Here is a 21,073-nt window from a genome sequence, read left to right as displayed (position 1 = left end):
CGCCTTTCCCGCTTTGTCTCCATCACCAGTCCTTGCCAAGACCCGCTAAGTAGGCAGCCTTGTGGTCTTCTCGACGGCCAGGGCCTAGTTGCAATTTTAAAATCAACCTTTGCTGCCAACCGCGTTTGCACATTCCCTCCCTTTTTATCTCTTCATCTGTCGCTCGTTCTCTCATTCTTTCCAACACCGCGCTCTTTTCTAGGGACATTCTAGGTCGTTACGAGTTCGAATTGAGCATTAACCGGCTATATAAGGCGACATAACCAATACTGCAGCTGCGAGGAGGGCGAAGATGGCGAGCGACGAGACCGCGGCCACCGAGCCGAGGCCAGGGAACCCCAATCTAGACGAGGTGAAGGTCCAGGCGGAGAATGAGACGGGGAGCGAGCAAGTTGAGCGTGGAGCTCATCAGCACAGCGAGAAGCAGCTGCCCAGGCCGCCGTCCCAGACTCCTCTCCCGCCTTCTCACCTCGAGAGGCTCAAAAACCAACCCTTACCTCCACCACCTCCACAAGGCGTCCATTTCGGGCCCCTGCCATACAATGAGGCCGACATGGATGGCGGATCGGTCGACGTTGAACGCCCATTCTATCCCCGTTGGCACAGAACCAAGCTGGCGTTGCTCTGGCTCTCACTGATCGTTTCCGCCGTAATCTTCGGCATGGGAATCACTATTGGCATGTTCAACGCCCCTTATTACATGGATGGCGACGGCCCAGGACCCGCCGAGATCGAGCTCAGCACTTCTGGCAGCGCAGTAAGTTTTCGCATCCTCTCCGCTCTAGACTACCCAACGTTGTCCGGCCAAGACTGACCAAGACAGGCCGGCCTTGCCGTCGTGGTAACGACTTGTGAGTTCCTCAAGACGTTGCTGTCGCGTCGGCGCGAAGGGCTGCACCCCGGCGCTCTTGTCGCCTTCCACCTGATCATCTGGTTACTGGCTCTCGTCGCCACCGTCTCTGCCGCGATCTACGATACAGACAGTTACTTCTGGTACGACTACCCCCGGGCCGACCGCAGCGCGCTGCAGAGCCAGAGCCAGATTTACCAGCAAGTCCTCCTTGGCTTCGACTGCACCCTTCTCGCCATCCATCTCATCCTGTTTGTGGGAGCCTGTGTCGAAACGAACCGCCTCGAGAAAGCCAGGAAGAAGGTGGTCATAGTCAGGGTGCCAGTCCCGGTCGCTGGTGCGTACCCGGGGGGCCCCCATCCCGCCTTTGATCCGCGTCGGTCCTTCGTGCCCCCCCCGGGTTGGCAGCCCGGGCAGTATCCGGTCCCTCTTACGACCAAAATACCGCAGCACGCCGATGGCGGGACGGGACCGACCCCTCCTCCGCCGGCCGTCGTGTACGGAGGGTACTATGTCCCTGCTCCGCAAAACGCGGTTTGGATGGCCCCCCAACAGCAGGGCGACGTCACGCCGCTGCAAGGATATTATGCCCCCGCTCTACCTCCAAGAAGAGCTAGCAACTCGGTGCGGAACTCTCGACGTGAGCCCCCGGCTCCTGCTCTTGCCTCCAGCTCGGGGTCGCGCCGGTCGCAACGGCTGTCCCAGTCTCAACAGCCCGCGGCTCCTCCAGCGGAGCCGCAGGGGCAAGTGAAGTCCGGAGGGCCTGGCGCAGAACAGAGTACATGAACTTGGGGGGACTTGGATGTTTTACGCTCTCGGCGATGAAGAATGCTTTGAGACATCTGTGCAAGATTTGGTTCTGATGATATCTCGACATCAAATCTTTGTTGGCAGCTTATCTATCTCACATATACCCTAATGTAATAACGACTGCATTTAGTGCACTACTTGGGCTTTCAAAGTCTTCTCGATCACTGATTAGTTTTGCCTGCACTCACCGATGGCACATCACCATGTCGACCTGTGCGCATAATAAGGTGCTCGCATGTCCGTGAGCCAAGTGGCAGACGCGAGTCTGATCTCGACTTGGGAGGGTGTTCTCAGGTGGCACTTACACGATGGCGGAGTCGCCTGAGACAAAGCGGCTCAGCAGCAAGGATCTGAAATCCCTGTGTCCGTAGACGAGCATTCGGTATACCTGCAGTTGACCTTTTTGGGCTCAAAGCAGATGTGCCTTCACCAGCATCACAGTCACCGCCAGATTGAATTGGGCAGTACCTGTTTCGTTTCTAAGGGAATGAGGAGGAAACGAAACTGGCAGGATGAGGTTGAGTGACAGGGAAGTGTACTGATGATACCTGAGAACTGAGGTTGCTTATGTGGTTTTTCTGTGAAACTTCCCGTTGAATGGCATGCCCGTCATCCACACGCGCAAATCAAAGCGGGATGCGGAAGGGGAAAGTCACCTTGCCAAGTTTGGCGATGGGTTTCGCTACGTGGATGGTTGAGCACCAGACGATTGCCTCTGTCGTTTCAAGAGGGGAAAGATGGGTGGGGGTTGGAGTCACAACATTGGGCCGTTGATGAGACTGACCATTTGCGGGCTGGTATAAAGACATTGGGTTGGGCATATGCAGTGGCATCTTCTGCTGTTCGCCATGTTGTCCTGGAAAAACTATGTTGGGCGTGTTGTTCCCAAACGTCATCGTCGATGTTAAAACACCTCAGCTGCGACCAGTCATTGACCGACCCCTGGTGGATGAAATGTCCGAAGCCGGCGATACATGTTACCGACTAACATTTGGGCGAACGGATAGAAAAAAAAGGACTCTAGAATAGGCAAGGCCAGAGCGCGGAGGCATGGTCCGACAACGAGAACGTCCTCTGGTATGCTGGCGATCTCACTCACAAACCAAGATAACCAACAGATATGTCGATTCTAATTATTCGCGCGGACTCGCAGACAAGACTTCCACGGTGCATAACCAAGAGCACCGAGGACGAGACAGCCATTTTAGTTTGTTGGTGAGGGCACGACGAAAACCACAGCTCAACCTGTTGGCGCGGGATTGGGGAACAGGGAACGGATGGGGAAGCCGCCGGGTGGTGACAAGATGGGCGACACAGCACCCATCAGTCTTCCTCATCGCCGCCAGAAGCGACAGCCTTGGAGCGGCTCTTAGCGGCTGCAGGCGCCGTCGCTTTGCCGACGCCCTTTGCGGGACTGTCGTCTCCCTCGGCTCCCTCTTCTTCGTCTTCCTCGCCCTCGGCTTCTTCGTCATCCTCGTCGAACTCTTCTTCTTCTTCTTCCTCCTCTTCCTCCTCGCCCTCGCCCTCTCGATCACCGTTGGCAGCGGCGCCGTTCTTGCTAGGAGCCTCGCCCTTAGCGGCAGAGGCCGTCTTTAGCTTCTTCTTGGGAGGGGCTTGTGCTGAGGGAGATGAGCGTCAGCGCCTGTCGAGGGAAAGAAGGGCAGAGTCGGTAGGGTTGGGACCGAACGAGTCAATAGACTCGTTCGATTCGATGCTCAGGGGTGGAAGTGTTGAGGCAATGGCGCCGGCTGCATGAGCTTACCTGGGGCGGCATTCTCCTCGTCTTCCTCATCACCTTCCTCGCCTTCCGCTTCCTCATCATACTCCTCGTCCTCTTCATCGTCGACCTCTTCTTCGTCATCCTCATCGTCTACATACCTGCCGGCGATGTCAGCAGTAATCACGACGCGGCCTCGCAAGAGAAAGACATCATGGAAGATTGCTGCGACACACGCAAAGCAAAAAGCGCAAGGAGAGCTGACGACAGCAACTCAAGCGCACGCTTGCGCCGCGATGCGCTAGCAAACCTGCTTGAGCTCGCAAATCTATATGTTGTCGCTTCATCTCGATGACATCGGCAATGCTATCGAACATGTTGCGCGAAAGTGGGGATGCTACTTACTCCTCCTCCTCCTCATCGCCGCTGGGCAGGGAGACAAGCTCTTCCTCCTCCTCTTGCTTTCTCTTGCGGCCGGACATTGCAGTCTGAGCGTCAAAACAAAGTCAATTGATAAGTACACGACGGTTTGATGGTGTAGAAGGCCGGATGTGATGACAGTGGATGCGAGCGAGCTGCGTTGGAACGGGAGAGGAGAGAAGGAAGGCTACGAGGAAAGGGGGTTTTCCGGGGGTATGGACTGGCGAAGGCTGGGAGCTCTATGGGACCGGTACGTACCGGCTCACAGAAGACACAGAGGAACAGGGAGGGCGAAGGATGGAGGGGGGGCGGCCTGCTGGGGAGGATGTCCACTGGAAGTTGCTGCGGAGAAGGCGGGGAGCCCCAGCATTTCAGCTCAGCTCGGCGGCTCCCATTTGGAGTCGACACCCCATCGCTCAGGCAGCCAGCCAGCTGCTAACGAGACAGCGAAGGAGAGGCCCCGCGCTCAATCAATGTACGGTTGTGTTGGGTTTTGTCAGCTTGGTCCTGTGTAACCTGGGCCCAGTGGATATCTGGCTTTCCAAGTGGTGTGGCAAGCGAGGAAGCTTGGACCTGCTTTGCTTGGCCCATCGAAATCGGAGGAGGGAACTGCCAAGGACCGTGGCACGTCATTGATAAGGTACGGAGTAAGCGTGCTATTGTTGATAGTTGAATCACGTGGAGCCATGACTGGATGCAGCGGAACTCGGCCGATCGTTATGCCGGCAAAGGGAGTGTACTCCTACCGTGCTAGTACCTCAAAGGGAACGGCCCCTGGAGCAACATCACCGCGATTCCTATGGCAGGACATAATTGAGTCCTTGAATCATCTGATAATCCTTCAAGCCCGCTTTCTCGAACGGGTGTGGTGTTCCGGACAGGCAATGCCGACATCCGAAGGTACGTACGTGGTGTTGTCAGATGATTCAGTTTGACTTCCGTTTGTGTCTGCCCTCGTGCCGAAGCTTGGAGAATAGGCCGAGCTGGCCGAGAACCTCCAGAGACAAGACCCATCATCATATCTGAAACTAAGGTCTCCCTTTGTTATCAATTGCTGAGCACGTCGGGGAGCCATTCCCTCGATCGCTCCCGTCCTCGGTCCCAGCGGATGGCTGTCCCGGAAATGGCGGAAACGGGACCGTACATGTATCGTACCACGGTAGAGGAAATTCGCCCGACTGGTATGTGTACGTGTAGTTGTATCGCTCCGGCTCTCTGAGGTATTGTATCCGTACATGTGTTTGCGCTCTCAATGGAGTCTGACGGCGGCTAGAGTCTTGGAAAATTTCGAAGCTTCCATGAAAACGGACAAGGCTGGATGCAACCAGGTAGGCAGGGTAAGCAAAGGTAGTAGGCTGTGTAGGCAGGCAGTATAGCTTATTGCAATTAGAATTTCATTGTGTTTCTAAAAGCGATTTAGCCAAACTGCGTTTTACAGGTGAGTTGGCTAGATCTATACTTAGTAACGTGTAGTTATGTATTGTTGTTGATTCAATTGCAATCTGGGTTCCTAGTGCTTCGGGGCAATGAGCATACTGCCTGCAAATTTTGGCTGTGGCTAGTAGCTGACTCTTCCAAAAGGGGTTTAGAACTGTGTCCGACCTATTGAGGGGGAGTAAGTCGTCATGCATGAAGAGGCTTAAGGTCGGCAGGAGGTCGTTTCCTAAAGAGGAATAAGTCCGGGCGCCAAGTCGCGCGGAAGATTCGTCAAACAGCTGGCGCAGCTCGGCCCGCTGTTCAGGAACAAGCAACAACAGGGGAAAATGGGGCGGAGCGCATCTATGATCTCCGCCATTTTGACAAAAGTCAAGTATTGCGTTATTAGGTTTTCCGTCATCTGCCCTGCCCAAGCGCCTGAGCTGTTTCTCTGGAAGGCCCAGAAACACAGGATCCTCCCGACGGTACTCGCTCGTTTGGTTGTTGCCCCTTAGGTACTGTGTAGTCCGTGCAAGCAGGTGACTGTGCCGGTTTGCGTCCGTTTGTGTTCTTGCTTTTGGTCTGCGAGTCCCAGCCAATGAGTGCTCTCCTGCCATTGCTTCATTGAGGTTGCACAGAACGACTGTGACAATTGCTTCTGGCGGCAGGCGCGGCGATAAAGGGGCAGCCGCAGCCCTGGAGCTGCAGCTTCAGTTGCTTGCTTCAACTTTTGGCCCAGAAGTGCAAGGTCATCTCCGTCTCCTAAGGTATCTCATTCCGCTTCAGATGCGCACTCCGAAGGCACCTTCGTCTGTCAAGCTGTCATCAGATGACATTAACGCAGTTACCTCAAAGTGCCTGACGGAAAGCGGCAATTCACCTGCAAAACCACGTCGGCGCAGGAAACGGTAGCCTGCATATCATATACCGGCCATCAACCGAGAAAACTGTTTGTGCACCGCAATTTATCTCGCTGCAAGGGCATCCGAGCTGCATCGGCAGTCGGTTCAACGTGAGACACTTCAACTTTGCCTGAACGGATGGATGTGAGAACGTCGCCTGCAGATGTTGGCATTACCGACGCTGGATGCTCCGTAAGGTACTACATGTAGTATGTCGTAAATCGTCATCTGAAACGGGGAATAGTGTCCGGGCCCTTTGTCTCGTTCAGCACTGGGACTGGTTTCTGCTTCCCTGGAATGCAAACCAAAATCAAGCGTAAAAACGTGAAAGCGGGCTGCACCGCCTCCAACCCCTGGCACTAACGTTCATTCCCACCGTCTCCAGCAAGCGGCTCCATCATTGCGCCAGGGCCTGCATCCAAGCTTGGTTGGACTCATTTGAGCGCGAAACTGCTGGGATCGCGCCAGCGAAAATAACATTAAAATTAGCGTCGCCCGGATGATAATTTTCGTCATTCCTTCGCCTGCTCCGTTAGCCCCCAACCTCTTGCACGGCCGCAGCGATGTTGGACAATAGCGGCTCGACAGAAGACGCTGCCGGCGGAGCGGGCTATCCTGCTGTGCATTATAACCAGCAACCCAACATGAGGCACGGCGAGCCGGGCCCGTACGCACCACCCTCTCGGCTCCATTCGAGACCGCAATGGCCGGGCACCGGACCCAGGCCGAAACACCATGACGCTGATCCCGCAGATGCGTCCGAACAATGTTTCCAGAGCCGACCCTTCCGCGCGCACAATCACCCACCTGGACCCATGCGTCCTTCGAGCGCCAAGTCGCCCAGACCGGTCCTGCAGCTGAGATCCGACGGGCATGTGCCTCCTGACCTTGTGTCCCCCCGCAGCGATTCCTTCTTCTACAGCCGGCCGGCCAGGCCATGTCCGAGTCCGACGCCGACCATCACGCATTTTCCACCAGGCCCTAGGACGAGAGCCGAGTCCACACCCACGCAAAGACCGCCCCCCAGATCCGCGTTCCCGGGCTTATCCTCGAACCCCTTCATCCCGGAGTCGCCTGAGTCGGAGACATCGCACCCCGAGATTCGGAAATTCCCACTACTTCCCCGACAACATGATCAGCTAGCCCGTTTGTCCCCAGTCTCGAACCCCGAGTCGCCCGTGGATAGTCGGCAAGGCACGCCTACGGAGCCCACGATGGTGGAGAATTTCTCCCGGCCGCGGAAAACCAGTGTCAGGTCGCAGCAATCCGACAGCGCCCTGTCGCGGAGTAACGTTATGGCGGCACTGCGGCTGCAGGCCGGGCCGCCCCTGTTGGATCAGCCACCGACATGCAATCCCCAACAAATTCCGTCCAATTCTACGCCGGGCCCGAATCCTTGGCCGAGAACTCGACGTTTCTCGGGCTCCTCGTCCCAAACATCCAGCACATTTTCCTCCATCCCTCCTCGCCCAAGCAACGATTATCTCAACACCACACCGAGAACCGATTCCTTGAGGCAAGCAAGTTCCAGTGTCATAGCCCCGCTGAACGCCGTTCCCAGACCGCCCCCGACTCACTACAATCCCAACGGCCCGCAGACGCACCTCCGGGAGATACCGCCCTGGTTAGCGAGCAGCGAGGAGACTCGGTCAAGTTTCCGGTCACAGCTCACCTCCTCGACGGCGCAGGGGACGCTTTTCACAACCAACGGGACCGAGAGGAATAGCGTCGTGACTAAAGCGAGCAGCATCACGGAGCAATCAATCATCAATGGCTATTGGCGGAGGAGCTGGCGACCAAATTCGGTGGATGATGGTCCAAGTCTCGAGGACGTGATGGGAATGTACGAAAGGGGCTTCAACGATTCAGACATTGAAAGCATTCGCCGCAGCATGCGACTCACCGAGGACGACAACATTCCCGAGCCCGACGCCGATGCCGAGGAACAGGAGATGGAAGGCTCGCGACCAGCCAGCTGTCACTCAGATGCGAGCGGGCTCCGGGCGAAGGTGCTGGAAGCGATGAATGACAGCCTGCCAATCCCCGGAGCTGTGCCAATACCGGAGTCGGGCCGCTCAACGGCGAGAGAGTCAAGGACTCGACAATCACTACTACCGAATTCACTACCGAAGGACCTAGGCCTCGGCCTCGCAACAGAACCGAGGCCGAAGCGGCAATCGGCAGAGCAAGATGCCATGGAGAAGCACGACTCGGCCAAATTGCTGGATGGGGATGACGACTTTGTCACTCTGAAGGACAATGCGATAGCTCAGCCTTCCTCGCCCACCTCGCCCACCTCGCCCACCTCGCCCATCTCGCCTGTGCAATTGCCATCCCCCACAATAGACTTGCCGTCGCCAAGCACTGTAACGCCGGCGCCCATGCCTCGCGTGCCCCAAGAGCCGCCAGAAGAACCCGGCAGTCGTGATCGGTACGGCTTCCGAAAGGCTAGCGCTAATGTCACTCGCCAGGAGTATGATGCCTGGGATCACACTTACAGCGAATACCTGGCCAGGCGGCGCAGAAAGTGGATTGCGTTTCTCAAGGACAACTCCCTGATGACGGACAGGCCGAACCGGTTTCCTCCACGCAGCGCAAAAACGAAACGGTTCATCCGGAAGGGGATTCCCCCAGACTGGAGAGGAGCGGCGTGGTTCTACTATGCCGGCGGGCCGGCTATCTTGAGCAAGCATCGGGGCGTGTATGATCAGCTGGTGCGGCGGGCCGGGCTCGATCCCAATGGTCCGGGCAGGATCCCGAACCAGACAGGAGAAGTGAAACCTGTGATCGTGGAGGATATTGAGAAGGATCTGTATCGAACATTTCCCGACAATGTCCGGTTCAAACCGCCGCCATCACCACCTGGAGCGGCATCTCCCCAGCCAGCCCTTTCGCAGCCCGCAGCCGAGCCCGAAATCATTACATCGCTCCGTCGCGTTCTGCATGCCTTTGCGCTGTATAACCCCCGCATCGGCTATTGCCAGTCACTGAATTTCCTGGCCGGCCTGCTTCTCCTCTTTGTTGAGACGGAGGAGCAGGCGTTCTGGCTCCTTAACGTCATAACTCGAGTTTACCTCCCGGGCACTCACGAGATGAGTCTGGAAGGAAGTAAGGTCGATCTAGGAGTGCTGATGATTGCGCTAAAGGATTCCATGCCAGGCGTGTGGAAGCAGATCGGCGGTGATGAGCTCGAGGCAGGCAAGAAGAGCAAGGCAAGGCGTGGCCACAAGCTGGGTCATGGCGGCAATCCCGGCAGTATCCACGATCCCAACCGACTCCCTGCCATCACTCTTTGCATGACCGCCTGGTTCATGTCCTGTTTCATCGGCACCCTCCCCATCGAGACGGTGCTGCGCGTCTGGGACGTGTTCTTCTACGAGGGCTCGCGCACACTTTTCCGCATCGCTCTAACCATCTTCAAGCTCGGCGAGCGCGAGATCAAAGCGGTTCAGGATCCCATGGAGATGTTTGGCGTGGTGCAGACGTTCCCCCGGCGCATGCTCGACTGCAACACGCTCATGGAGACGTGCTACAAGCGGCGCAACGGCATCGGCCACCTCAGCCAGCAAGTCGTTGAGGAGAAGCGTAAGGAGCGGCGCGACGGCATCCGCCGGTGGAAGGCCGAGCAGGAGGCCGCGGCCAGCAACCCCAACAGCCCGAGGCCGGCGACCAGGCACCGGTTCGGCGCCGCGGCGCTCGGGCTCGACCTGGCGACCGACTTTGACGAGGTCCGCCGGAAAGCGAACTTGTTTGTGCGCCGCAAGGACCGCGAGCAGGAGAGAGCTGCCGAGGTGGTGTAGAGCGCACCTCGGCCGTTGTCGACGCTCCGTCGGCATCCGTGACTGGTTTTATCTTTCCACTCTTTTCATCTCTCCGTTTTCTTTTGTTACAACCCTGGCGTCGGGGGACGCTTTTCCTTTCTCGGCGCCATCAGCCCCCCCATCCTCGTCATCACTACGCCTCCTCCGCCGATTCCTTGGCCGTCGAGATGGCACTTCTACCTTGGGGCTGGTGTGTGCTTTGTGTAAACCTAATGTTCTGTACTATTTTCTGGCAGGTCGCCCTTCAGCTGGTGACCTCTTGATCAGCATTATTTGGTAGCGGTTTTATGGGCATGGCAGCATGGCATTGCAGGCGTGGCAAACCCCGGCGCTGATATTGAAGGTGAAAAGGCTAATCAAAAGCCGTTCCGGACAAAGAATACTTTTTATGTGTTAGAGCATATATCTGGATACCAGGCAAGACACGGAGGCGAAAATGGGCTGGAGATCGAAGTTAGATGGCGAAAGATGATGCTACACGAGCAATCCGAACCAAGCAAGATTCATATGGGCTTTTCGGCAAAATCCTGGGGTGACAGTGACGGGAATGGTACACAGTGGTGGCAGTGGTATGTGATACTGTGCCATGTTCGCCAAGATGACCTAGGCAAATGTGAGGATCGCGGTGATTGTGAATATAATTCCTGCTATGCATTCGCTCTACGATCAACTGGACAAGAGACTCGCCATGTCGCAAAAGCCAACCTCAGCCCGGGTCCTTTGACTGCCAACGGGGGTTTGTCCTCTACTTCGCCTAAAGGGTCCAACTTCATGGACCCGGTCAGGGAGCATGTAACCGTGGTCCTTCTCCAATCCGCGCATGCAGTTCCTCCTGGAAGGCACGCATAAGGTCGCGAAATTCGTGCGGATGCATTGCCCGCCATTCTTGAAACGTGGGAAGGATGATCTGTCCCTCGGCATCCCTTCGAAAACGAGGTGGCGCTGATGAGCCCGACCTCGGATCTCTGGTACCGCCTGCTACATTGCTGTCCTCACCCGACGCTTCTTCTCCAATCTCTCCAATCCGCGCATGCAGTTCTTCCTGAAAGGCACGCATAAGCTCGCGACATTCGTGCGGAGGCATTGCCCGCCACTCTTGTAATGTGGGAGGGATGATGTGCCCCTCGTCGCACCTTCGAAAGCGAGGTGGCGCTGACGACCCCGACCTCGGACCTCCGGTACCGCCTGCTGCATTGCTGCCCTCACCCGACGCTCCTCCTCCAGCGGAGGAGGTGGGATCCGAAGCATCCGCCCTCGTACTCGGTGGCTGCGTCTTGCCGCCATCGCCACTGCCTGCAGCACCGTCGTCGGCCCGGTTAGGGTCTTTCTACGCCCCACCGCCAGAGGAAGAAGACGAAGGCCCCGGCCCCGGCGCCCCTACCGCTGCTGCGCCGCCCTTCTTCTCCGATGTCCCCTCGGATGATGACCCGGGCGTTGTGAACTTGAGGGGGCCCTTGGCGTACCGCTGCACGTACGCCTTCGCGTTCTTGTCAAACTCCTTCCTGTCGCTGCGGTACTCGTCCGCGATGCGCGCCTCGAGCGGGTCGTCGGGGAGCGGCTCGGCCAGCAAGTTGCGGACGGCCTCGAGGATGCCGTGGATCTTAGTCGAAGGCTTCCAGTTCTCGTTCTTGAGCAGGTCCAGGCAGATGTTGCCCTGGTCGTCGTTGGTGATGTTGGGGTGGTAGATGCGCGTCGCGAAGGTGACGACAGGTGGGCGGAACGGGTAGTCGAGGGGCAACTTAATGACGACCCCGAACTTGCCGCCTGTGTAGGGGGAGTTGTCGGGTCCTTCGAGGACGACGTGCCATTTGTGGAGGTCCGAGTCGTCGGCTAGCGTCACTTTGATGCCTGCCGGCGGGGAGGAGGTGCAGTCGCTGAACTCCTGGTTGGGTGAGTGTGAGTGAAATGGTGCGGTGGTGGTGGTGGGGTGCAAGGGGTTGAGTGGGCTACCTTCGCAATACGCTTGTTCTGGGTGGCCATCGTGGGATGTTTTTGTTTGTCTGTTTGGTGAGAGTGATGCTGGGTACTGCTGCTGCAGATGACGTTGCTGTGAGAGCCGTTGATGTGATGGATGGAGTGCCGAGTCAACAGATCGTTTGAGGTAGGTAGGTGATCAGAGAAACAAGCCCAAACTGTCGAGGTTCGGGTGGGGGGTGGCCGCTCTTTTGCGATCGAGAAGTGAGTGAAATGAAGTGTGGAAGAGAGGGATTCAATGGTTTCAAGTTCTATGACTGATTGCAAGGCACACAGGTTTACAAGGCAGGAAAGGGTGGGGTTGAAGAATGGTGGGGTGAGGTGAGGTGAGCGCGAGCTCGAGTGCCCGTTAGGGCCTAGCGTGGCTGCCCTTTGGCCATGCAGTGGCTCATCTCCACATTCTCCACGGTTGTTTGCAAGGCAAACCCGCTTCTTCTCGTGGGAGCAGTTGAAGCGAGCATCCGACCACCATCACCGCTTGTCGCCCGTAGCACGGGCAGTTGCTGTGGTAGAAGCCGCGCCTGAGCGGGTCCATCTTTCGACTACCATCATTGCCGAAACTGAGACGTTGGTTTGACGCCATAAACAGTCACGGTTTCCCTCCAGGCTCCAGCTACGTTGATAAATTCGCATATATTCCAATCAGGTTGCATCGCCGTTTCAGTTGTCGCGATTTCCGTTGACATCATCTGGAACAGGAATGGATGCGGTTTATGAGCCGTTGCCCCTGGAGGGAAATCACATCCGCCTTTTGGAAGTCAAAGTCCGTCGCAGCTTCTTGGGCCTCGTTCGGGAGCTTGTCTGCAACTTCAGAGTCGTCTCCCTCGACGATAATGACAACACGCTGAAGTACACAGCTCTCTCCTATGCGTGGGACGACCCAACGCCTGTACGCAAGATCCAACTTGCTAATGGCCGGTCCCTGCCGCTGAGCCGGACGCTCTCAAACTTGATCGATTCGCTGCAACGCCAAGGCGAGGACTCCTTCACCATTTGGGTCGACGCGCTATGTATCAACCAGAACGACCTGATCGAGAAAGCATCCCAAGTTCGCATGATGGGTGACGTCTACTCGAAGGCGAAACAAGTCCTAGTCTGGCTTGGGGCAAGCACGCCGCAATCCAAGCGCGCATTTCGTTTTATGTCATCTAAGCAAGGCGCGTCTTACCCTGACGACTGGGGCAATGAATCAGACCGCGCTGGGCTCAAGGAGGTCTTTTTATTCTTGGATCGTCCTTGGTTTCGGCGTGTTTGGGTAATTCAGGAGGTCATTCTCGGCAGTAACGTCCTGATGGCATGCGGCGACGACCGTATAGACTTCGACATCTTCCGAAACTGCACTTTTGGAATATGGTTGTTCCTCGATACGTTGAACCATTACGGCGCAGATAACCCTTCCGTCCGGGGACTATGGTGTTTCAACAGAATGATTCACATACGAGAAACCTTCCAGGCAGATGGTGCTGTCGGTTACGAAACTTGTCTCGAGGCGGCGTTTCACGTTGAAGCAACGGATCCTCGCGACAAGGTGTACGCTTTTCGGGGAATTGCGCACAAGGACAGCAGCCTCCTGCCCGAGCCGGACTACGCAGTCCCGGTTGAACAGGTATATCGAGAGACAGCAGAAGCATTGCTATGCCACGGCCAATCTCTTGATCTTCTGGCCCTCTGCGGTATCGCTTTTCGGGAGCATCCGTCGATTTTGCCGACGTGGGCCCCAGATCCCGGGCATCCATCCTTCACCGAGCCCTTCGCTATGTGTGACCGAGGGAATTGGAATGTGGGCGGCACCCTCATGAGACGGCCGAGCATTGTGCCTCCGAATCAACTTCGGCTGCAGGTCAACTTCTTCGGCACAGTGGTTGAAACTTGTCCGACATTTGACGCCTACCTTGTCGGCCATCAACAGGTAGCAGTCCGGGCGGCTTTGGCCATGAGGCAGCGAGCGCCAGGGAATATTTCAGAAGCAGCTTGGAAAGATGCAATCGCTGTAAGCATGACTTTCGGTCTAGATGTCGACGACGAGCCGGCAGGGCCAGAGTATCGCACCTTCTTTGAGGAATGGCTGCAGTGGCTTCAGTCGAGTACCTCCCAAGACGACCTAGACAAAATCAGCGGAAACAAATTCCAGCAGACCATCGGGCCGCGAGTAGACGGGTGGAGGGCTTTTATGACGCAGCAAGGACCCTTTGGCATTGGCCCTGCGGAAACTCGAGTCGGCGACGCCATCTATCTGGTACCCGGCTGCCGACTCCCTCTCGTTCTAAGGCATGATCCTGACGCTTCGGACACTGTACCACTCCCAGAGAAGATTCTTGTGGGTTGGTGTTACGTCTACGGCTTAATGCACGGCCGAGACATTTCACCGGGCGAACCAAATACTGACATCCTGTTACGTTGAGTGCTACACAAACCTGTGAGAATCGGTCCCACACCTCTAGTCTAACATTCATACCGTAGCATAGACTGGAGGACCATTTGTAGTATTCAGAATTAAGTTCATTCCTTCCAACCAAGCTAAAGCCAGAGGTCGGAACGCCTTGCCCCTTTAACCATGCTCGTAACCATACCAAAGACTCTACAAAACCTTGGGCTATTGCTCCTTGAGCTTGCCCGTCTAATCCTCCATAAATGTTTCGTCAAAGACCTCAAGACGCCATAAACGTGCTCGGCACCCTACGGTTCGTTCTTTTCATGCAGGCCCTCCGTAGTATCACCATGCCCCTCAGCAGGCGCACCTAAGTTGCCCTCGGCTCCATCTTCCTCCCGTTCCTCATCCCCCTCGTGCTGTTCATCCTCGCCTTCTTCATTGCCATTCTCGCTATTCCCTTCCCCCTCCTCCTCCTCCTCCTCTCTATCCCCCTCGCCCTCATCAAGCTCATCCTCCTCTTCACCAGCCTCACTCTCCTCCTCGGTAGTCTCCCCCTCTACTTTGTTGACAACCCCAGCATCCACACTCCTCCTCAAATTAGGAAACAACAGCGAGGGCGGCGCATCATCCTCATAATCTGCCGGCACATCGCTCAAGTCGCTCTCATCGTCCGCCGAGTCATGCACACTGTCGGGCGGGCTAGAAATCTCACTCCCTTCCTCCCTACCACCACCGCCATCACCACTCGCCCTTCCATTCGCACCCCGACGACCAGCAGCACCTTCATCGTCGTTATCAACATCCTTCATATCCACATCCTCCCCCTCCTCCGTCTCCTCCCCACCCCCCCGCCTCGCCGCCCAGTTCACAAGCGTGCCCGAAGACACCGACCCAACCCTCGACCTAGTCTTCCCTCCCCCCCCACCACCACCACCACCATTACCAGCGCCAGCTCCACCAGCACCACCAGCACCAGCCGACCGCGGCGCCGACCCCTCCGCCGCGCGCAAGACAGCCTGCACGGCGTGCTCGGCCTTGCGCAGGATATTCGGTCGCCGGATCCCCCCTCCCGCACCCTTGCCACCGCTAGTGCTGCGGGGCACGGCGCCGTCGCCGGCGACAGAATGTCTCTCAGATTTATCCGCCGGTTGCTCCGACCCCGCGCGGAGCGAGCCGAGGGCCGAGAGGGACGAGGGGGATTTGTCGCGTGCTGAGGCGGCGAGCGTGTGAAGGAGGAGTTTGGATTTGAGGTCTTCTGCGTTAGGCGGTTGTTGTTGTTGGTTCTCGGTTTGTTGGGAAGGGGAGGAAGGGGTTTGTGTGTGTCGTTCGGCTGCTCGGGCGTCGTCGGTTTTGAAGACGGCAAGATAAATGGCCGCGTAGCAGTCCGTGATGAGGTCGTCGATGGGTCCGGCTTTCATGAGGTTGGCATTGAGCTTTTTGAGTTCGACGGCTTCTTTCATCGCGCTAAGAGCTGGGTTGTCTTCTGCTGCGGCGCTGGTGGCCCAATCGGTTATCCTTTCGCCGACGACGTCGAATTCGTCCGGGTTGAGGCTCTTGAAGGCGTCTTCCCCAGTCGTGGGGACCCTGGAGGTCTGCCGGATGAGCTTGACGTAGGTGAGGACGCAGTACTGCCACAGCTCGTTGAAGTGGTAGAAGTCGGCGCCCTTTTTGCGGATGCGGCGGAGCACGGCTTCGAGGTTGACGCGATCGTTCAAGACATTTAGCAGCCCGACCATGTACCGGATGTAACGCTCCGTGTAGACGTGGTGGCGGCCGGGCCGCTCGGCGTCGCATTTCCACACGTTCATCACCATGGTCTTGGTGAACATGTTCTCCCGCAGCACGTTGAATGCAGACCTTGCGTGAGAGGAACTTTCGCTCCCGCTGGGGTAGGTGCTCATGTCGTGGAACATGCGTGCGTGTCGCATAATGATGCGGTGTTGCCAGTTGGACTTGTCCTTCTCGCGCAGGAACCGCACGCACCGGATCACATAGTCTTCCCATTCATGCCAAGTATCAATGGGGGTCTCTTTCCCACGGTCTGGAGAAAATGGCTGGCGTTGAAGGACGGCTGCGCCATCCTGCCAGGTCAGGTCACCCCGCTTGACAAGCTTGTGAACAACCGACACAATTTTGTAATGCGGCTCCAAGATCGGGTCCTGGCTGTGCCGAGGTTTCGGCAGGGATGAGACGACCTCGACGGTTTTCTCGAGCGCGGCTATCACCGCCCGAACGGAGGGCCGATGGCGACGATTCTTCTCATCGAGTTCCTCGGGAGGCTTCTGGTACATTTTCCAGAGGCACTTGGCGACCATGTACGGATTCTTCCAATCCTTGGGCTTGCCCTCCATGGCTTTCCGGAAGAGTCTTGCCGCAAACTTCCAGACCTGGTAGTCGGTCATCTCATTGTGCAGGATCTTCTTGTACGTGCCGGACCCCTCAGGTTCAATAAAAATGCGTTTCTGGTCGGCATGTTGGAAGGGCTCCATGGCAAACGGCTCGCGACTCGACGAGTACATCCGCATCCCGAACTCGTGGTACATGTCATACAGCGCTTCTTTGTCGTTCTCCACGGAGGTGAGGACAGCTGGATCTGATGCCCACGCATATGAGTGGGAAAGCGCCATGATGTAGCTATGGATGGCATTTCTCTGCAGCTTGACGAGCTCGGGTCGCTCTTTGTTTATTTTGTCGGCAGTCCAAAGAATCGATTCTTCAAGCTCATAATCGAAGCATTCTGCTAGGCGAAACCACGCATCCCAGCGATCAGGCGTGTACTGGAGCTGCAGACGCAGAAACGTGGCTCCGATGCGCAGGTCATCGGTAGCACCTGGCGTTTGTCGCCGGTTCAGGTCGACACCTTTGAACTTGGTGAGGGCAATCATGCCCAGCAAGAAGAACCAGCCCTGTTTGGCTGGCGCGCTCTCGGGCGTGTTGATGGTCACCGCGTCGAGATCCACGCTGCCAGTCAAGGCCTGGTAGAGGTGAAGCGGGTGAATTGGCGCCTTGAGGTATTCGGAATAGTTGCGGAGATTATGGGCCATCTGGGGGCTCGACTTGGCGGATCCTATCGCCTGCTGCATCCGCTCGATGGTCGTTTTGAGATCGGACTTTAGGAGATCTTTCATCGACATCCTGTTGGCCAGCATCGTGACCCTTTCAACAAGCTGCAGCGCCTGGCGTTTCTCCAGGTTCTCGGGCTCGCAGCCGTGATCTTGGACCTCCCAAATCCCCACGCCAAGTTTGAGACCGTGTAGATCGTAAAGCACCTGGCCAAGGTAGTCTTCCCAGTTATCTATGTTCTTCTGCTTGAGGAACTCGACGCGCATCATCTTGAGAAAGATCTTGTTGGACGACTTGCAGCACTTTCGAAGCCCCAGTACTTGATGCACCGCGGCCAAGTAATCGGCAAGATCGTTCTCGGGCTTGGGAAACAGGTCAGGGTGCTGGTGAAGCCCGACCTTGAGCATGGTGTACTGCAGCGACCAAGTCCGAACTTGCATCTCTTGCAGCTTGTTGAGGAACGACCGCAGCGCAGAGCTACTAGCTGGTACAGGTTTCATCCCGAGACGCGTCTCGTCCTCGTAGATGGCCGCCACGTGCAACATGCAGCTGACCTTGGCCAGGGCAGACATGCTAGACCTGAGGTGGTCCTCATCAATGATGTCGAAGGAGCTGTTGTCGTTTAAGGCTAGATGTAATGCCTGGATGATGAGGTCGTCGAGCGCCTTTAGCAAGCCCATAAACTGGTTTTTCCTGGATTCATCGGGAGCCTGGATGTACTCGTCGCGCTCAAGGTCTGACATGACCGTTTCAATTCTCCGGAGGAAGCATGAGAATTGCTTGGTCGTATAGTGAATCTTGCCGTAAGCCTCGCCGAGCCGTGACCACAACAGGAGTCGAAGTTCCGTGCTACTGCTCCTGAGAAACTTCCACAAGTCCATCAGCTCCTGGCTGGCGCACTCCGTGATAGGCTTCTTCTGCTGCGTGGAATCAACGTCGCCGCTATCCGTTGGTTCAGGCGCGACAGGAATACTGATGTAGACGCTATCTGGGTTAAGGACGGGTTCCAGATTCTCAACCACGGAGATCGGGTCGCCAGTGTCTTCATGAAACAAACCCAGAAAGAAATCCATAGTTGTGAGCTTGGATATTTCGCGCTCCGCAGCCGCAACTGAGATTTCGGGCATCAAACTGTTGTTTGGGAGGCTGAGCTCGGCCGGTCCTGTTTCGGCAAGGAAGTCACGCAAACTATGCCAGCAGTTAAGGACATGGTCTCGGGGGGCGCCTTTGGCCATTGTGGTCGAGCACACGGCTGCCCAGAGGAAGCGGAGAGAAAGACTGTCATTGGAGCACGGATTTCGAAGTCTGGTAAGCTCAACGGCCGTGCCCATCCACCTGTCCATTCGGCATTTTGCCTCCAATGTTGCCTCCTGATCAGTCGCGCTGTTAGGATCCGTCTGATGCTCGTAGACGTCAAGATGAAGCTCGAGGAGCATTTGCGCGAGCTCTGCCAGCTCGGCAATCCGCTCTTTTGAGACACCGTTCAGGCAAAGCTCCAGGTCACGGGCGAACGCGTCGTACACGATCCCATCTAACTGGCTGATAACGTGGACGACTGCCGTCTTGAGCTGGTCTGCCCATTTGTACTCGATGTAGGTCCTGGCCACGGCTTTCACGTACTCGTACGCAATGTCGTGAATGGTGCTCCAGTCTTGGTTTCTCTTCTCCACAAAGTCTCTCAGCCCTTGAGAATCGTCAAAGGCAGGGGCCTCGTGGGCCCGCTGAGACACAGATTTTGCATGCTCGAGAAAAGCCGAGAGACTTAGCTGAGGAAGCTCTCTCTTGCTCACCAAAATCGATCCAATGTCTTCATCAAAGTGCAGAATGGATTCGTGAAGATCGACCGTGGCTTGGTTCTGGATCTTGCCCGCCCGGTCGTCCGAGGCGCAGGAGTCGAGAACCTCAGCAATCCTGCAAAGTGTCACATGGTCCGTCACACCGAGGTTCTCCAACAAGTTCTTTGTGGTCTGGAAGAGGTTTTGGTCGGCGGCTTGCAGAGGCTGGAGCTGACTGGCGAGGAACGTGGCAGAGTCCATAACTTCTTCCGCAGCCGTGTCCCTGCGTCGCGTCCGCTTGCTTCTCTTCACGTCCGTGGCTTCATCTTCCAGGGTTTCGAGAATGCCTGCTGTCGACTGTGAGCGTTTCCGGGTCGGCATGGGTATGCCCCGTTCCTTTGATGGTTGATCGTCCGTTGGAGCAGGCTCAGTCGTGGCGAGATCTGGTTCATCCGTTATGGCTTCCCCGCTGGGCTGGTCCCCAACCGTTTCTGGGGCTGTCGACACTTCAGCTGGGGGATCAGGGGCCGGAATGAACTGTGGCAGTAACAACTGCGTGTCAAGGACCATCTGAACGTCCCCCCGTTCATCCGTATCTGGTGGCTGTATTGAGACAGCTAGTCCGGACAGCCCCTGCTCGGTAAAAAAGCGCACTATGGCGGCGCCCAGCTCCGCCCAGGACAACTTTGAGATCGGTAGAACAAGACGCGGGAGCTCAAGGTCGGCCCAGCTTGCTCTCTGAGCGGGTAAGGCATTGGTAGGATTCGGCAGAAATGGCATTGGATCCATAAATCGGGCAAGATATGGGGGCATCTCCCGATCAACGAAGGGTTTCATGATTGGGTGAGTCAAGGCGATTTTATCATCCAGGATCTGAAGCTGCTCCTTGAGTTGCTCACCAGCGAATCCCTCAGCCAGCGACGGCGGTTCGACCTCATCGACAGCCGGGTCATCATCCAGCTCGATGGCAGCTTCCAGGCTGTAGCGGCTGACCCGTGCACTCCTAAGAAATGCCGCAACCCGTGCAGCTTTTCTCCAGAGCTCTGCGTCCGAGGGGTCGCGGTCCAGGGCAGCGCAGAAGTCGTCGAGGGCTCCCCGGGCGTCCTTTTGCACGGTGGGGTCCTCCAGAAGAGCCTCATTATTAATCACGGTGCTCCGTGCCTTGTGTTTTATGCGGTCAATGAGAAACTGGCCGCGGTTTTTGTACGACAGGTACAGCGCTTGAGGGAGGGTGCTGCCGATTCCGTCGACGTCTGCACCGACGACAGGTAAACCCTGTGCGAATACAGGCTCGGTTGCGAGGGCGGCATCTTGCCCTGCTTCGGTACGTTCGTAATCTGTTTTGCTCTCCGGATATCTGAATATCTCGGACTCAAAGAGCGCATCGTAGGCATCGGCTGCCTGGTCGAAGAATTGGGGCCCTTGTGCATGGAGTTTGAGGGCGTTCTGGAAGAGTTTCAAGGCATCTTCGACCTGCAACCGCGGCATCAGACACTGGCAGCACTAGAGTAGAGAGGGGCGTAACCCACTTGCAGCTCCTTGGTAGTGTCGACCTCCTCGTCGATGTTCTCTTCGGGTTCGACATTGATGGCCGAAAAGGCGGCCTGCAAACGGTATGAATTAGCGACAATCGCACAAGGAGGACGACCGTAATGTCTTTACCATCTTGTATCGGGCCGTGGAACTAACATATATCGGTTTGGTTGAAAGGAAATCGATGGCCGGAATGACAAAAACGGTTCGATGTTCCCACGCCCGCTTCGAAATCTGGGTTAACTCGCGAAGGGACGCGGGAGACGCGACTGCCGAGCCAGCCGCTGTAATCCGTACGGATACGCTGATGGTTACCGTATCAGCGAAAAGTGTTACGGAGGTTAGTCAGGGCCCGAGCTTGTTCATTTCCCCATTTTGACTTGAAGGGTGCGAAGTGGGGAACTGCCAAGCATCAAGATGG

General features: G+C 56.6%; 6 protein-coding genes across 6 annotated transcripts; 3 read left to right on the top strand and 3 right to left on the bottom strand.

Moving 5' to 3' along the window:
* Nucleotides 1-577: 577 nt before the first annotated feature.
* Nucleotides 578-1,324, top strand: N657DRAFT_532437 (uncharacterized protein; the record flags this gene model as incomplete). The annotated part of the gene is made up of 2 exons (XM_062787739.1): nucleotides 578-757; nucleotides 824-1,324. Coding segments are annotated over 2 exons (681 nt in total), but the record flags the coding sequence as incomplete, so codon positions are not given.
* Nucleotides 1,325-2,983: 1,659 nt separating this feature from the next.
* On the bottom strand, nucleotides 2,984-3,859 carry N657DRAFT_631972 (uncharacterized protein; the record flags this gene model as incomplete). The annotated part of the gene is made up of 4 exons (XM_062791108.1): nucleotides 2,984-3,279; nucleotides 3,423-3,530; nucleotides 3,688-3,743; nucleotides 3,783-3,859. The coding sequence occupies 4 exons, from the start codon at nucleotides 3,857-3,859 to the stop codon at nucleotides 2,984-2,986; spliced, it is 537 nt and encodes a 178-aa protein (XP_062649525.1).
* A 2,441-nt stretch (nucleotides 3,860-6,300) lies between these two features.
* On the top strand, nucleotides 6,301-9,915 carry N657DRAFT_654306 (uncharacterized protein; the record flags this gene model as incomplete). The annotated part of the gene is made up of 5 exons (XM_062794494.1): nucleotides 6,301-6,312; nucleotides 6,652-6,782; nucleotides 6,813-7,060; nucleotides 7,094-7,112; nucleotides 7,143-9,915. The coding sequence occupies 5 exons, from the start codon at nucleotides 6,301-6,303 to the stop codon at nucleotides 9,913-9,915; spliced, it is 3,183 nt and encodes a 1,060-aa protein (XP_062649524.1).
* Nucleotides 9,916-11,263: 1,348 nt separating this feature from the next.
* On the bottom strand, nucleotides 11,264-11,916 carry N657DRAFT_567518 (uncharacterized protein; the record flags this gene model as incomplete). The annotated part of the gene is made up of 2 exons (XM_062788517.1): nucleotides 11,264-11,818; nucleotides 11,887-11,916. The coding sequence occupies 2 exons, from the start codon at nucleotides 11,914-11,916 to the stop codon at nucleotides 11,264-11,266; spliced, it is 585 nt and encodes a 194-aa protein (XP_062649523.1).
* Nucleotides 11,917-12,170: 254 nt separating this feature from the next.
* Nucleotides 12,171-14,420, top strand: N657DRAFT_642497 (HET-domain-containing protein). Its single transcript, XM_062792356.1, has one exon. The coding sequence runs from the start codon at nucleotides 12,611-12,613 to the stop codon at nucleotides 14,309-14,311; it is 1,701 nt and encodes a 566-aa protein (XP_062649522.1). The 5' UTR covers nucleotides 12,171-12,610; the 3' UTR covers nucleotides 14,312-14,420.
* Nucleotides 14,421-14,540: 120 nt separating this feature from the next.
* On the bottom strand, nucleotides 14,541-20,891 carry N657DRAFT_591494 (histone transcription regulator 3). The gene is made up of 3 exons (XM_062789910.1): nucleotides 20,782-20,891; nucleotides 20,649-20,723; nucleotides 14,541-20,592 (listed from the first exon to the last, which is right to left on the bottom strand). Exons 1-3 carry the CDS (start codon nucleotides 20,782-20,784, stop codon nucleotides 14,587-14,589), a joined length of 6,084 nt encoding a protein of 2,027 aa, XP_062649521.1. The 5' UTR covers nucleotides 20,785-20,891; the 3' UTR covers nucleotides 14,541-14,586.
* Nucleotides 20,892-21,073: the final 182 nt, after the last annotated feature.

Source organism: Parathielavia appendiculata (genome assembly GCF_033297405.1).
Source record: "Parathielavia appendiculata strain CBS 731.68 unplaced genomic scaffold N657scaffold_3, whole genome shotgun sequence".
Classification (NCBI taxonomy): domain Eukaryota; kingdom Fungi; phylum Ascomycota; class Sordariomycetes; order Sordariales; family Chaetomiaceae; genus Parathielavia; species Parathielavia appendiculata.
Note: the sequence above shows the minus strand (reverse complement) of the source record. Positions and strands in the feature narration are given on the sequence as shown.